Raw genomic sequence first — 14436 nt, 5'->3', positions numbered from 1 at the left:
CAAAATATAAATGAATTGCAAATCGAGTTGGTATAAAATTAATATTTTATTGATTAAATCATCAAGTTTAATTTAAACAAAAAAATGTTTGCTATTTATATAATAAAAAAGAAAAACATTTCATATTATTCCTGAAAATGTTATAATGAACTCTCTATTCGGTATACCTAGCGGATATACATCAAGAAGATCAAAAGAATAAAGTTGTTGTATTAAATATTACAGATTTACTTAATTCACATTTTCAAGAATATGAAATATTTTTCATTTTTATATTCAAGAAATTTGACTTTTATTAAGTTTCGACGTTAAAATCTATTTCAATAACAATGCCTAAATTTGCAATCCTTAATCTAACAAATTTACATTAATGATCTCCGCTATTTATATGCGCTTAGTGAAGAGGCCTCTCACATATTACATGCAATGGATCATCAAGGGCAAGGAATCGATGTACTTAGTTTAACTTCTTGTTTATTATAGCTTATATTGACTGTAGTTCTGAACCCAAAGGCTCAGCACCGTTCAAACACCTTGTAGAGCGTTGGCAAGTTGGTGAGCTCATAGAGCTCGCGCTTGAGTCGCTCTGGCGGCAGCAGATACTTCTTGAAGCCAGGAAACAGCACATGCTCCATGTGCCAGTGCTGGTCGCGCATGTCGCCATCATCCTGCCAATCGAGCTGCGCATAATAACGCGCCGTCTCCCGACAGAAACTCTCAAAGCATTCGGCCTCCAGCTCCCACTCCACCTCGGTGGCCAGGCGCAGCAGATAGACGGGCAATTGGGCACGACTGGGCATATGCTGGGGCAGCAGGGCAGGCAGGGATTCCAATAGGCCATCGTCCGAGATGCGCAGTGCGAAATACTCTCGCATTATGGGCGCCTTTTGCTGCAGAATGGAAGCGGCATTGGCGGCTAGCTCAGATTTGTCGCCATCCTCGGGCTCCCAGCCAGCGGCTTGACTGTTGAGCGCTATGAGCAGCAGCTGCTCCAGGGGAAGCGGCGGCACCACGCTGATCTCGCTGCAGTTCTGGAACTCAAAGACCAATCTTTGGTAATACAGCTCCTCGCTGAATGCGACCGTGTTGCACATGTAGAGACGCGTTTCGTGCTGAAAGATGGCGCGTCGCTCATCCACACAGCCCACATAGACGAGCTGTTTGAAGATGCCGCGCAGTTGGACTTGGCATTTGCGCTCGATGCGCTGCTGCATGTCTAGAACGCTGGAGAGTCGCACCTCTTTTGATTTGCGTGCTGCAATCACCCGGAAACTTTCTTCTTGTGAGGTTGTTGGTGTTTCGCAGCTGGAGCCCGAATCGGCTTTTTCCAATGGCTTGAAGAACTTGTCCAGCTTTTGCTCCGTGGAATCGGTGCGCACCATTTCCTTCTCGTAGATACGTTGGGTTTTGTCCATCACTTGGGTGTCCTCCAGCTGCGGGGTACCGGGCAGCTTGAGCTGCTTATAGAAGCTTCTGGTGGTATTGCTGCCTAGCAGCTGCGCCTCCAGCTGCTGCTTGATGCGCTCAATGATCTCGTCCTGATAGAGAAAGTGCACCTCGTGCTTGGTGGGATGCACATTGACGTCCAGATTGTGTGCTGGCATTGTGAGGCTCATGTAGACAAAGGGATGCTGACCACGCGGCAAGTAGGTGGAGTACACCGCATCCACCGCGGTCTTAAGTGCTGCAAAGCGGGATTCGTGGAATAAATACAACATCTCTCGCCAAGAATTCATTAATGGATTTTCTCACCCGCTGACTCAACCAAGCGATGATTGATGAACAGCAGCATTATCGCCTTCTTGGCCGCATAGTTCACCTGGGTTAGCTGGCACTCCAGCTCGAACTTGAACATGTCATCTTTACAGCTGAACTCCATCAGCTCCTTGGCAATGGCAGCGCCATAAATGGCGCGTATATTCTCGCTCCGCGTGCTGTTCGCCTGCGTCTTCAGAGCCGGCTGCTCGCCCTGCTTGCGCAGCACGAATCCCACTTGGGGATTGTGCACCGCATACTTGGCGAGCACATCGGATATCTTTTGGAACTCTTCGGCCGGAGATTTGAGCGCTTGACGTCGCTGTGGCATCGAGTAGAACAGATCCTCAATGCTGATGATGGTCCCCTGATTGCCAGCACATGGCTTAGCCGTGCCCAACAGTTTGCCATCCGAGTAGTTGGCCTTGTAGCCACAACGTTCGTTCGCCGTCTTCGTCTGGATGGTCAAATGGGCCACATGGCTGATGCTGGCGAGAGCTTCGCCGCGAAATCCGAAGGTTGCGATTTCGGTGAGATCTTCGAACTTGCTAAGCTTGGAGGTGGTAAAGCGCTCGCAGACAATAGACAGATCCTCCTTGCGTATGCCTGTGCCGTTGTCCTGAATTTGCAGCAATTTGAGGCCACCGGCTTTAATGTTTACCTGAATATGCGTAGATTTTGCATCCAGACTGTTTTCTAGAAGTTCCTTGAGGGCGTTGGCTGGTCGTTGGATAATTTCACCAGCTGCTATGCGATTGACAACGACTTCATCCAGTTTCTTGATTACTCCAGGCTCCAGCATGGCGCCAAAATAATTATGTGCAATGCATAGCACCAAGCAAAACAATATTATCGAGTTATCGATTTAGATTTGTTTTGGTATATTCGAACTTATCGCTTTAATAGCGCAATTGTGACGTCACTCAGCACATTGATAAACAAATAATCCATGTATGATTTAATATTGTCTGTTTAAAGCATTTTGTATATAACTTAATTCATGCGGTTTGCTAAGAGATCGCGCCGTTATTCTACACTATTCTACCATCATTTCAATATTCATATATAACCCATGGGCTGAAAAGTCCCGGGCCTTACACATAGATGGTGCTTGTTTTATTGCAGTCACCTTTTTTTCAGTTAATACTATCCTTCAAAAGATAACTGTTAAAATTTCATGCTATTCTAAGAGTTTGTAAGCTATTGTGCTAAGAGTGACACTACTTTTGTTATTTTCAAAACAATGGATCACAAACAATTTAGCACTTAAAAAAATAAAAGAGTTAATAACGACATTAAATCAACAATATTAATCCATTTATTAATTCATATATGGTTAAACACAAAGATTATTTAACAGTTCGTAAAGCATTTGCACTACAACTAGTTTTGATTCGAGAACTCAAAGAGAATTTTCAAAATTCGTACATTAACATTAAATTGTACTGTGTCGTTTCGAACATTTAAAGTTTTCAAGGAAATGTTTGTTAACTAATACTACAAGTTTTCTGCTTTCCATTGCAGTAGTGTGCTATTAGAACATCCATTTGCATTTAAAGCAAATAAACACTGATATACCCAAAATTATAGTCGTATATTTAAAATAGCTGCGAACTTTACTCCGCTTGCGCTCTGCAAGAATCTCATCGTAGTTAATATAAAGAGGATTCTTAGGTGGACTAAAGGAACCAAGCTGCAAAACAGAACAACGGTTTTAAATATGAAAACTTTGCTGAAATAAATGCTTACATATTTAACAGTCTTGGTGAGATCATTAATGACGCCACGATAAGCGTTCAAGCTGCTGTGCAAATTGGTTAACTGCATCTCCAATGGCTGGCCAAGTTTGTTCTGCAACTGATTCTGTATGACGAAGCGCAGCGATGCCTGGATAATGACCAAATGCTGCAAATGATTGCCTGTGATCATCAGGATGTCGTAGAAACTGTAAGGAATTTCAGTCGAGTTTTTATATTTGATATATGTTTTCTATATTTTATGTTTTCTCACATATCTTCTAAAAAACAAACCAATTTCATACTCACTTGTCCATGCCATCTTTTTTAACGCGCGCTATGGACTTCTTTGACCAGTGATGCAAATGAAAGCTGTCGCGTGGGAAATTAATTAAATGAAAACAGTTTCTTCTTTCGATTACTTCTTTATACTCACTCTAGAATACCCTTCATAATTTTGTTGCGATAGATAGGAAACTTTACGCCAATATCACAAAGCTTCTTATCGTCCATGTTAAGAAATTCGCCCAGTGAAATACGTGATTTGGCAAAATGCTCGACCATATTCTCCATATTCAAAGCCCGCAAGATGCTATTGAGTTCCTGAAAGTACTCCGGACAGTCCGACTTTAGAAAAATGCGTGGGACATGATCCCGCAGCGTGCTGTAGGTCAAGAAATCGGTGGGCACCATGTAGACACTATTTTCGCGTGGCAGCAACTCCAGAAGATCGTAAAATCCATGAAATTCCGCCACTTGCTTTGGAGTGTAGCCTTTATTGTTGGCAATGGTTGCATTAAAGCCCGCCTCAACCAGCAATTTGACAATATCTGCATGATTGTTTTCAACAGCAAAGAATATGGGAGTCCAGCCCTGGTTGTCCCTTGCTTCGAAGCTCACATCCTTGATGAGCAGACGCACTACGTTGGTGTAGCCATTGCGACAAGCAAACATAAACGGCGTCATGCCAAACTTATCCGAAACATTAATAATAGCTCCCTTACACAACAGCAGACGCACCAGCTTCTCAGCAACAACGCCGTCTTTTGAGAGGCAATCGCAAGCCAGCATTAGCGGCATTGTGGAATCCACCTGCTTGTTGACGTTTGCCTTGTACTTGTTTATCAGATGCGAGGCCAGCTCAAAGTTACCGTTATGACAAGCATGCATCAGCATTGTTTGGCCACCGCACACCGGATTATCCACCTCAAAGTGTAGCTCATCGATTAGTTCACAAACCCTGTGAAAATCGCCATCCATCAGAGCATTGTAGAGACTCTGATCTGGGGGGACATGAGGTTTGAACTTTTCCCGTTTTAGCTATGCGAATAACAAATGTGTTTTAGTAATATCCAAAATGGAAATTTGCAATATTTACTTTTTCAGCAAAGTAGAAGCCGTCGTAGCTGCTCTCGTCAGAATCATCCGAATCCGGCGGTGGGCCATACGTCATTGTGTTTGTCATTTTGTTGTTGTTGCGTTTGGACAAAATGCAATGTATTAAAACATTTAAAAAATAGTAATTAAAAAATTACGCAGCCAAAAGCAAAAAACCAAACAAAAATGGTAAAGCTTGAAATGAAGTGTGACCTTGCTGAATAACTCGATTACCCATTTTTTCAAAGCGGGATGGTCACATTGAGCAGCTCAGTATATGTTAATATTTAAATTAAGTAAAATGTATATTCTCTTATTTTTAAAATATTTGTATTGCGTGTTAATTTATTCTTTAGTATTGACTTTAAAACTTCAGCAATAAAGCAAATCTTCAATAAAAATAAATCATGTTATAGAAAAGAGATGTGAAGTTGTCGTTATCTCATTTCTATGACATGATGGTCACATTGAGCAGCTTAGTATTTGTATTTTTATTCAAATACACCAAGATGTATGTACACTTATTTATTAAATATTTATAACTTGTTTCAATATTTTATTAATTAAGAATGCGCCTCCGCAATAATTAGTTTTTGCCCTTTTTGTTAAAACGAGGGCCACCAAAGTTTTTGCCCTTGTTGAATTTGTTTTTGCCCGCCTTGTTGATCAGCTTAACGTTGCTCGTCTTCTTTTTGGCCGAAATCTTCGACATCTTTTTGTGACGATTGGCTTCGGATCTGTTGAAATATAATATAATACTTGTATGCCATGTAGACAGTCGATTAGTTGTTTAATACTCACCTCAAACGCAGTGCTCCACTGCGACTGACATCAGTCAAATCGTTAGTGAAAGCGGATTGTCCTCCACGCCGTTTGGGTTTGCCTCCGGCTCCTGAATATTTGGTATTTTCAGTTGCTGCTCCCAATTTACCAGGTCGCTTGCGTAACTTCGCCATCTTGGCGCGCACAAGCGACACCTTCTCCACTTCCTTCATGGCGCGTTCCTTGGCCAGCTGCTCGGGTGTTTTCTTTCTTGGCTCCTCCTTCTTCTTCTTGCGCTTGGCCTCTAGCTCCTTAACTGGCGGCCCATCTTCGCCGTCGCCACCATATTCGGGTCGCTTCCGCTTGCCAGCTGTCTTGCCTTTGCCACCTGCAGGTTTGCCCGCCTCATCACCATCGTTTAAGGCAAGACGAGCTTTTTCATTCTCTCGCTGTTGCTTGGTCTGGAACCAGGTGCGTCTTTCATTGGGTTGCCCCAGCAGTTTGCGTTCCGTCTTCGACAGCTGCTGCTCCGTCTTGGCCAGCTGACGTTCTGCCTGCTCCTCGTCGAGAATGTTTTCTGTAGATGAAAATCAAAATTAATCCATGTTTTGAATTATTTAGAGAATCAAATTGAAAGATCTACGTTATATATTGGTAGTGCGATGTTAGTTTAGTCCATAAGTCAGTTAGTCAACAAAAATAATGATAAATAACTTACGGATCTCGGGCTCCAGACCAGTGAGCTTATTGCGATACTTCTCAATGATCTCTGGCGGTATAATGCGATTCTTGACGCTACTCTCGGCATTCTTAATAATGTCCTTGACAATCTTGCGCTCCTTCTCACCAGCCAGCGATACAGAGATACCCGCACGTCCCGCACGAGCTGTACGACCCACACGATGGATATAATGTTCTGTGGTAATGGGCATTACAAAATTGATGACGGTTTTTACGCCCACAATGTCGAGACCACGTGCCGCCACATCGGTGGCAATCAACACATCAATCTGCTCCTCCTTAAACTTCTTGAGCGACTCCAATCGTTGTTGCTGCGTTAGGTTGCCGTGCAATTCGCCAGCTCTAACGCCCAGCAGTCCTAACAGAATATGTAGACGATGTGCCTGCTTTTTGGTCTGGACAAAGACCATGCAATGATCGTGGAAGGTGCGGCAAATTAAACTGGCCAAGATGGGTTCCCGATCACCTTCCTTGTCCTCGCGAATGCGTATGAACTCCTGCCTCAAATTGTAGGCCACCTGTTGATTGTTGTTCACAAACACTTTGACGGGCTTGTCCAGTGAGACAGCAGCCAAGTCCTTGACCTGTTCACTCATGGTGGCTGAGAAGAGCATCGTCTGGCGAGTCTTGCAGCAGGAGTTGATGATCTCCTTCATTTGCTCCGCAAAATACTCGTCCAACATACGATCTGCTTCATCCAAAATGAGTACCTGAAATTTGAGATTTGATTCGTTAATTGCACTAGAAAGTAAACAAGTATTTTTGTGCTTTCTAAAGTGAAATCAGCTTGCAACTGCAGCGCAATTGCAAGTACCAGTGAGTTATCCGCACAGCTTGGAAAAGCTCAGCGCGCAAGGATGGAGCATCATCATAGAAACTAGCTACTGTACGACTTGAGAAAAGTTTTGCTTTAGACTAACCTCAATGGAGTCCAAGGTAAAGCTGGGCGTATTTTTGATGTGATCGATGAGACGACCCGGTGTCGCTATAACAATATCCGGATTCTGTCGCAGCACAGACTCCTGCGCCTTCACATCGAGTCCACCAATTGCTAGACCAACATCAATTGAAGTAAACTGGCAAAGCTGCTTGGTCACCTGATAAACCTGGGCGCCCAGCTCACGAGTTGGCACCAACACCAGTACTCTGGTTATGGCCTTGTTGTTAAGTGGCCTATAGAGCAGACGCTCCAATGTGGGCAGCATGTAGGCTGCAGTTTTTCCCGTACCCGTCGCCGCACAGCCGCAAACATCGCGTCCGAGAAGAGCCACGGGGATTGTCGATGACTGAATGGGTGTTGGGTAGATGTAGCCGAGCACACCGATAGCGCGCATGAGGGGACGCGATAGATTCATTTGGTAAAAGGACGTGATGAGCTCGTTAGCCTCGATAGTGTCATCGAATTGCATCTTTTCGCCCTCCTCCTCCTCCTCATCGTCACCATTCTGTTTCTTCTTCTTGTTCTTGCTTAGCTTTTTCTCGCGTAGTCGCAGATTATCGTGTTGTAGTTCATCATCAGAAAGCGCAATCTCCTCATCGCTCTGCTCGGCGGCCACAGCTTCGGCACCTCCGCGTTGCTGAAGACGGGCAGCGATTTTGTCGTCTGTCTTTGTGCGCGCCTTGCGCTTTACGTACTTCATCAGATCATCCCAGGTGTCTTGATTGTACTCCTTAACCGAAGACACAAACTCGAAGCCCTTCTCAAACTCGGTAACCTTTTTGTGTCGCAGTTTCGTCGGTTGATACTGCGCAAAGCCGGGTTAATAAAGAGAGTGCTTAAGAGACATGGCAGGTAACAATAAATTATGTTTTCTTACTTCTACTTCGGCGTCTGAGTCCTCAGATAGATTCTCCACCTCGGCATCGTCTTCAATTGTGCCGATCAAGTCCATATTTTTAGTTGCGCCCATTTTTATGCGCTTAGTGCAGCGCGTGTTTACAAATTGTATGCTCAAGCCGTCAACACGTGTGCGAGTAAGCAACAGAGTGACCGCATTTGAAAATTTGCCAAAAGAGAACTGGGCATAAGTTGGCAGCTCAGTTACACCGGCTACTCAAGTTATTATCGATAAATTCCCATAAACAGCTGTTCTAGCAATTGTTATGAAATTTTGTTAGTTCTGACAAAGGAAAAATGTTGCGTTTGTTGACAAAAACTCGCAATTTCAGGTATGTTAAATACTTTAACTACACCAATAGATATTAAAACAATATCTTCTACAGGTCGTTGCTGCCCATCTCGGGTGTTCGTAACTATGCACAGAAACTTCCAGGCAGCAGCATCAAATCGCAAGACGAAGAACCGATTAGCAATGAACCCATAAAATTCTTTGGTAGCCAGGCGGCAACTTGGCGTGCGAGTGAATCGCGCAGCGGTGGCGGCGACGAGGCACTGTGGTACCAGCCCTATGTAATCTCCGCCAGCCTGGCGATATTTCTGGTCTACTTCTGCATACTGCGCGAAGAGAGCGATATTGACTTGCGCCTAGAGGGCAATCTGTATGATCACGTTAGCGGTTTAGAAGAGGTGCAGCTCACAGTCAACTACAGGTACAACAAGGAACACGGCTTGGACACAAAGGAGCAGGAGAAACGTTTGACCGAACTGGGCGTTGATGTGCGACAATTGGATTCGCAATTGGTGGCACAATAATTCGTTCTTAATTAGTTTTACGTGTAATTTTTGTTAAGCCAAAAGATAAATGCAAATATTAACAAATTTAATCTGTTGCTGTATGGATTAATTAAATGTTTGATTGAGGACTCTAATTTTCTTTTTAATACTATTTTGTGACCTATTTTGTAAAAATGTAATCATTAGTTGACAATTGATATTATTTTGTCTTAATCATTGTAACTGGATGTGTGAATCCGATCGATCGGTCTTTAATTGCATTTTTTGAAGATATGTATGTGTAGATAAATGGATTAAAACATGTTAATCCATTGTATTCCATCCTGTAAATAAATGACGTATCTTCTTAAGCCCAATTAACCTGAATATTGGTTAATCCAGCGTTTGATAGCCAAATGTGTGTAAGCGGTCCGTTGGTCCGATTGCATTGGCAAAAGTTGAAGTAAATGTTGATGCAATTTAAATTAACTGCGATTTAAAATGATGTGAGTTGCATTCCGATTAGAAGATATTTTAAAATTGTCAAATGTTTAGCTGTAAAAGATTCATTTTATACAAAATATATTCACAAGCGCAATTAATGACAAAACAACTATAGTTTAATTGATGCCACCTATTTATATCGGGTTTATTGTTAATAATTGTGCAATTGATTCGAGATATTGTCGATTAGGAGTGTTATCGATAAGAGTCATCATTTGGTATTTCGACAACTGCTAAACAGCAGGCACATTGTGTTTGTTGTTCTCTGGCAACAAAGACACATTCGCGGACGTTGGCGCAGTTTATTTTTGTTTTAGTTGCCACTCTGTGTTTATGAGTGTTTGGTAAAAAGTAAACAAAGTGATCCGTTTATAAATTCAGAGTGTGTAAGTGCTGACCATTAGGAATGAATTTTCATTATCATCCAAAGTCCACAGTGCATCTTCCATCCGCATTCACACACACGCCGTATACTTGATGTGTCTCGTACAAACATAAGCATACATCTATATGTACATATCAATTTAATAAAAATTAAATTCGTCTGCAGCAGACGGGTTTGCTCAGGTCCAGGTCCAAAGTTCAGTTTTTGTGCAGCGCTGTTTAGTTTGCTTCGGTGTGTGCATCGGTTTTGCGTGCGTGTGTGTGAGTGTTTTGGTAATCTTGCGGGTGTGTGTGTGCTCCCTCTCTCTCTCTTACACACTTTGCATATTAATTATAATAAATGTAATATTTTCGTCAATTGTCGTTTCTTCTCTTCCTTCACGATGACTGCATACAGACACACAACCAAGAAAATATCTGTAAACAATGGCTTCACATTTCTTTCGCACTGCATTTTACGCAACTGCAGCGAGAAAATCAATAAATCTACCGTTTGCCGCCGGTCGCACGGCCGCCACTCTTGCTGTTGGCCTCTCCTTTGGTGGTAAATGCTTAAACTTTTCTCTTAAGTGACACGCACACACACTCTCACACCCTTGCAAATTTCTTTATTTATATTTATTGTATGTCTCGCTCCCACAACAACGGCAACTATATGAACAACACAAATGATCCGTCCTCATCAGCACAAAATAATCGCAGTGCAGCGCTGCCATACGACAATCTCTATGCGGATAATTTCTTTAACATTTCCGCCGCAGCCGGTGGAAAGGGCAAGGGTCTTCTGCAGGGGCCGCTGGCGGAGTACCGGGAAATGCAAAGGCCGTTAACGCGCAATTTCTCAAGCCTTCAAACGCCGCTGGTGCAGAATGTAAGCGAAACAAATTTACATTTTTTAAATATTTTAATTTTTGTCATGCATGGCATTTGATTTTAATTCGTTAGCTATGTCTGCATTGCTTTAATTGTTTGCCAATCAACGCTTAATTTGAGCAGTGTTCGTTCTATATACATTGTATTTGCTTTCAATTGTCTCTCGCTCTGCATAACATAATCATAACATAGTTTAAAGTGCATGAATAACATTATCCCTACCACAACATTTTGCATAATTAACATTACATCCAATGTGTTTACATTAGCAGCACCCACTCAAATGATGATTAACATAGTAGCAGACCGCTGTTAAATGAGCCGGTGGTGATAAAAAACGATTGTGAACTTTGTTCCCGTACAATGATTTAAGTTTTCCATTTGAGTGATTAGCCGGCAAAAAAATGGAAATATATGTTTATATACAATATTGTACAGCATGTAATTAGCTGGTACCCATTTGTTGGTTGAATAAACCGTATAAATATTCGTCATTTAAATATGCAAAATACGTTTGAAATAAACCCTTAACCTAAGTTGAGCTTTAAATACGTAAAGCGACCTCTACTGTCACGTTTACGAACAAACCAACACACATATACATCCATATATATGTTCGTGCAATTGGGACAGCTTTTATGATAGATAGATCATAATGGCGCTCAATGTCAAGCTTTCGGCGCAAGCCCACATTTGGTGGTTCTCTCTCTCTTTGCAATTTCCAAGTTCTGTGGACTACGTATACATGCCATATGTAGGTGTAGGTGGGCGCTTCTTCCAATCCCGCAATGTAATTCAATCCGCCGCAAATGGCAATTCAGATCCCTCAACTACACTCACGAATGACGATTTTCCAGATTTCCAGATTTATATAGGCTTTCATTGGAAGATGGGCGCACTTGTCAGTGCTCTATGCTCTTTTCCCACACAAGGCAGTCGATCAAAGCTTTTGTATCTGCAAATACATGTTAGATAGAAAATAGTTATTGTTCTTCTCCCTTTTATAATCATAATTATGGATTTTATAATTGAAATTGCACTACTGTTAATATTCTTATATATACTGTTTAAGATATATCGGCGCATGCAACTTGTGAGTTTGAGTATTAAGTTTATACAAAAAAAAAAAAAAAAAAAAAAAAAACAGTAATATAGTAGGAACTGGCCAGTGGAACGGTAATTATCTGAATTGACTTTGTCTAGCGCTTATCTAAATTGCAACCTTCTTATCGATAGATTTGTTACGGTCTCTATAAAAAAAGAAACAAAGTACGTGATATCAGCTGGATTAAGAATATATAGAAGCTACAATTTAGTTAACTGAATACCCGCGATATTGACGGTTCTCGAATACGCCGCGCATGAACAAATACGCATTTTAATTATTATTATTATTTTCCGAATTTATAATCTTTATCTAAGGAAATTATGTAATACTTATTCCAAAGTTCCTTAAAATAATATTTCTCCTTTTGTTTTGTACGGTGTCTTTAAATATAATTTAATATATATTGTTTGAGTAATAAAAGCAATGTTATTAGGTCTCCAAGTGAATCCCCATCTTTAATCTGTTAAACAATGTTTCTTATCGACGAGAACTCTTTGGTCGGGTCTCAGGCCACATTTGAAATCAGATGTGATGCCAGACGTCAACCCTATCTAATCGGTTACTAGATTAAAGTTACACTAGACCTAACCAAACAATTAATTGTTAGGTCTAATTTATATAAAGATCTGATTAGCACCACGTAAAAATGTTATTTTGAAAATATATTATATAGCTTAAGAATAGATCCGGAAATGCATGACAATGAATAGATATATAAGCATAATCTAATATAACCGTTGACTAATGATGATATTTCAATATTTGTATTATACAGAGCGCGATGACATCGATAAAGAATCGTAGGTATTTGTCCTCCAAGGATATAACCAAGAATATGACGCTCTATACGACTAACAAGGCGAATATCGAAGTGGATCCCAAGACTCTGGCGTTCAAGAAGCCCACGGGCAATCCACTGGTCCTAATGATGGCCTGGCTGATGGCCAAGCAGAAGCATTTGAAGAAGTACGCTCAGATTTACACGGAAATGGGATTTGATGTGATGGTCGTGCACATTACACCCTGGCAGCTGCTCTGGCCGGCGAAGGGTACACAGGTAGAAGCCATAAAACCGATTACACCGAACTGGTTTTGATCTCTTTATTAACTTTGCTCTCCCTGTTTTATTGCCCTGCCAGGTGGTCGCCGCAGAGACGCTGAAATTTCTGGAGAACAATAAACAATATGAGCCGATTGTTATGCACGGCTTCTCGGTCGGCGCATACCAGTTGGGCGAGATAATGTTGCAAATGTCGCGTGATATGGATCGTTATGGCAGCATTCTGGATCGTTTTGTTTGCCAGATTTGGGACAGTGCCGCCGACATCACTGAAATCCCAGTCGGACTGCCCAAATCGATTTTCCCAAAGAATGAGCGCATGCAAAGCGCTCTGCGCAATTACACGTTGTACCATCTGAAGACATTCCACAATCAGGCAACCATACACTACATGCGCTCCAGTCAAATGTTCCACTCAACGCTGCTCAAGGCACCGGCGCTCTTCTTTGTGTCCGACAACGATCCCATCGGCCCGCCATCCTCCAATCACGCTGTACGCGAGAATTGGGAGCGTGCCAACATTAAGGTTACATTCAAATGCTGGGAACGCTCACAGCATGCGGCCCATTTGATCAAGCATCGGGATGAGTACCTGGATACCCTGTTCCAGCATTTGGAGAGCTGCGGTGTTCTTGAGGCTGTTGGTGTGCCCAAGCGCGCAAAGTTGTAAAATACCTCTCCGATTCATTTGTGGGTGATAACTAAATTTGCGACGATTTCATGATTTTACCTAGTTTCTAAGAATTAAAGTTTAACCATTTTGTTCCCTACGTACGTGTATGTGTGTGTGCGCCAGAATCTTCAAATTATACCAAAATTGATGGCTGCAAACAACAATTCTTTAGAATTAAGCGATGAATGCAAAGTAAAAGCTCCACTGTACGACAACGACAGGTATATTTGTTATATTTTGAGACCAGCACCCAGCATCACCGCTAAATAAAGTAATTTGATTAAAACTAATCAAAAGCAATTGTTTTTGTTAAAGGAAAAATTAAAAAAATGAAAAAAGTTCAATGACCGCTGCGGACAGGATTCGAACCTGTGCGGGTAGAACCCAATGGATTTCAAGTCCATCTCCTTAACCACTCGGACACCGCAGCCTTGAATTTGACGCTGCCAAACTGCCTATTTGTTATATTACGGGAAATGTTATGTGTGTATTGCATAGGTGGCGTTTTAGTGAGTTCGACGTAACGATCATAGATGGCGCTGTACGAAGTCTAATTTTAAATACCAGTTTTGACACGCAGTCAAACATGTGCTGCGGTGTCCGAGTGGTTAAGGAGATGGACTTGAAATCCATTGGGTTCTACCCGCACAGGTTCGAATCCTGTCCGCAGCGAAAAATTATTTTTACTTTTTTTGTTTTTAATTTTTAAGTAAATGTAATTCTACTCCGATTGTTGAATATTTACATCGTTTGCCCTTCGACTGCATTTAAAATGTAAACAAATTTTCGTTCGTTTTTTTTTTTTTTTTTTTATATATTTTGTACGTCTGTTACAAAAAATAGTTTGCA

The 14436-nt window shown here is 41.7% G+C and overlaps 5 protein-coding genes and 2 non-coding genes across 7 annotated transcripts; 3 read left to right on the top strand and 4 right to left on the bottom strand.

Annotated features, from left to right (window-relative positions):
• Positions 1-310: 310 nt before the first annotated feature.
• On the bottom strand, positions 311-2591 carry LOC117570548 (DNA mismatch repair protein Mlh1). The gene is made up of 2 exons (XM_034252270.2): positions 1753-2591; positions 311-1684 (listed from the first exon to the last, which is right to left on the bottom strand). The coding sequence occupies exons 1-2, from the start codon at positions 2555-2557 to the stop codon at positions 516-518; spliced, it is 1974 nt and encodes a 657-aa protein (XP_034108161.1). The 5' UTR covers positions 2558-2591; the 3' UTR covers positions 311-515.
• Positions 2592-3050: 459 nt separating this feature from the next.
• On the bottom strand, positions 3051-5077 carry LOC117570618 (uncharacterized). Its single transcript, XM_034252380.2, has 5 exons — positions 4870-5077; positions 3928-4811; positions 3801-3863; positions 3505-3700; positions 3051-3448 (listed from the first exon to the last, which is right to left on the bottom strand). Exons 1-5 carry the CDS (start codon positions 4954-4956, stop codon positions 3290-3292), a joined length of 1389 nt encoding a protein of 462 aa, XP_034108271.1. The 5' UTR covers positions 4957-5077; the 3' UTR covers positions 3051-3289.
• Positions 5078-5366: 289 nt separating this feature from the next.
• On the bottom strand, positions 5367-8362 carry LOC117569333 (probable ATP-dependent RNA helicase DDX27). The gene is made up of 5 exons (XM_034250462.2): positions 8189-8362; positions 7292-8116; positions 6349-7081; positions 5670-6207; positions 5367-5605 (listed from the first exon to the last, which is right to left on the bottom strand). Exons 1-5 carry the CDS (start codon positions 8279-8281, stop codon positions 5455-5457), a joined length of 2340 nt encoding a protein of 779 aa, XP_034106353.1. The 5' UTR covers positions 8282-8362; the 3' UTR covers positions 5367-5454.
• Positions 8363-8430: 68 nt separating this feature from the next.
• Positions 8431-9140, top strand: LOC117569334 (uncharacterized). Its single transcript, XM_034250464.2, has 2 exons — positions 8431-8540; positions 8595-9140. Exons 1-2 carry the CDS (start codon positions 8506-8508, stop codon positions 9022-9024), a joined length of 465 nt encoding a protein of 154 aa, XP_034106355.1. The 5' UTR covers positions 8431-8505; the 3' UTR covers positions 9025-9140.
• A 591-nt stretch (positions 9141-9731) lies between these two features.
• Positions 9732-13805, top strand: LOC117569527 (transmembrane protein 53). The gene is made up of 5 exons (XM_034250727.2): positions 9732-9875; positions 10271-10417; positions 10560-10744; positions 12630-12911; positions 12994-13805. The coding sequence occupies exons 2-5, from the start codon at positions 10300-10302 to the stop codon at positions 13582-13584; spliced, it is 1176 nt and encodes a 391-aa protein (XP_034106618.1). The 5' UTR covers positions 9732-9875; positions 10271-10299; the 3' UTR covers positions 13585-13805.
• A 130-nt stretch (positions 13806-13935) lies between these two features.
• On the bottom strand, positions 13936-14017 carry Trnas-uga (transfer RNA serine (anticodon UGA)). Its single transcript has one exon. It is a non-coding gene; the product is annotated as a tRNA-Ser (tRNA).
• A 160-nt stretch (positions 14018-14177) lies between these two features.
• Trnas-uga (transfer RNA serine (anticodon UGA)) lies at positions 14178-14259 on the top strand. The gene has a single exon. It is a non-coding gene; the product is annotated as a tRNA-Ser (tRNA).
• Positions 14260-14436: the final 177 nt, after the last annotated feature.

The sequence above is a fragment of the Drosophila albomicans genome, chromosome 3 (genome assembly GCF_009650485.2).
Source record: "Drosophila albomicans strain 15112-1751.03 chromosome 3, ASM965048v2, whole genome shotgun sequence".
NCBI lineage: Eukaryota > Metazoa > Arthropoda > Insecta > Diptera > Drosophilidae > Drosophila > Drosophila albomicans.
The sequence above is the reverse complement of the archived record's forward strand: the minus strand, read 5'-3'. Positions and strand labels throughout refer to the sequence as shown.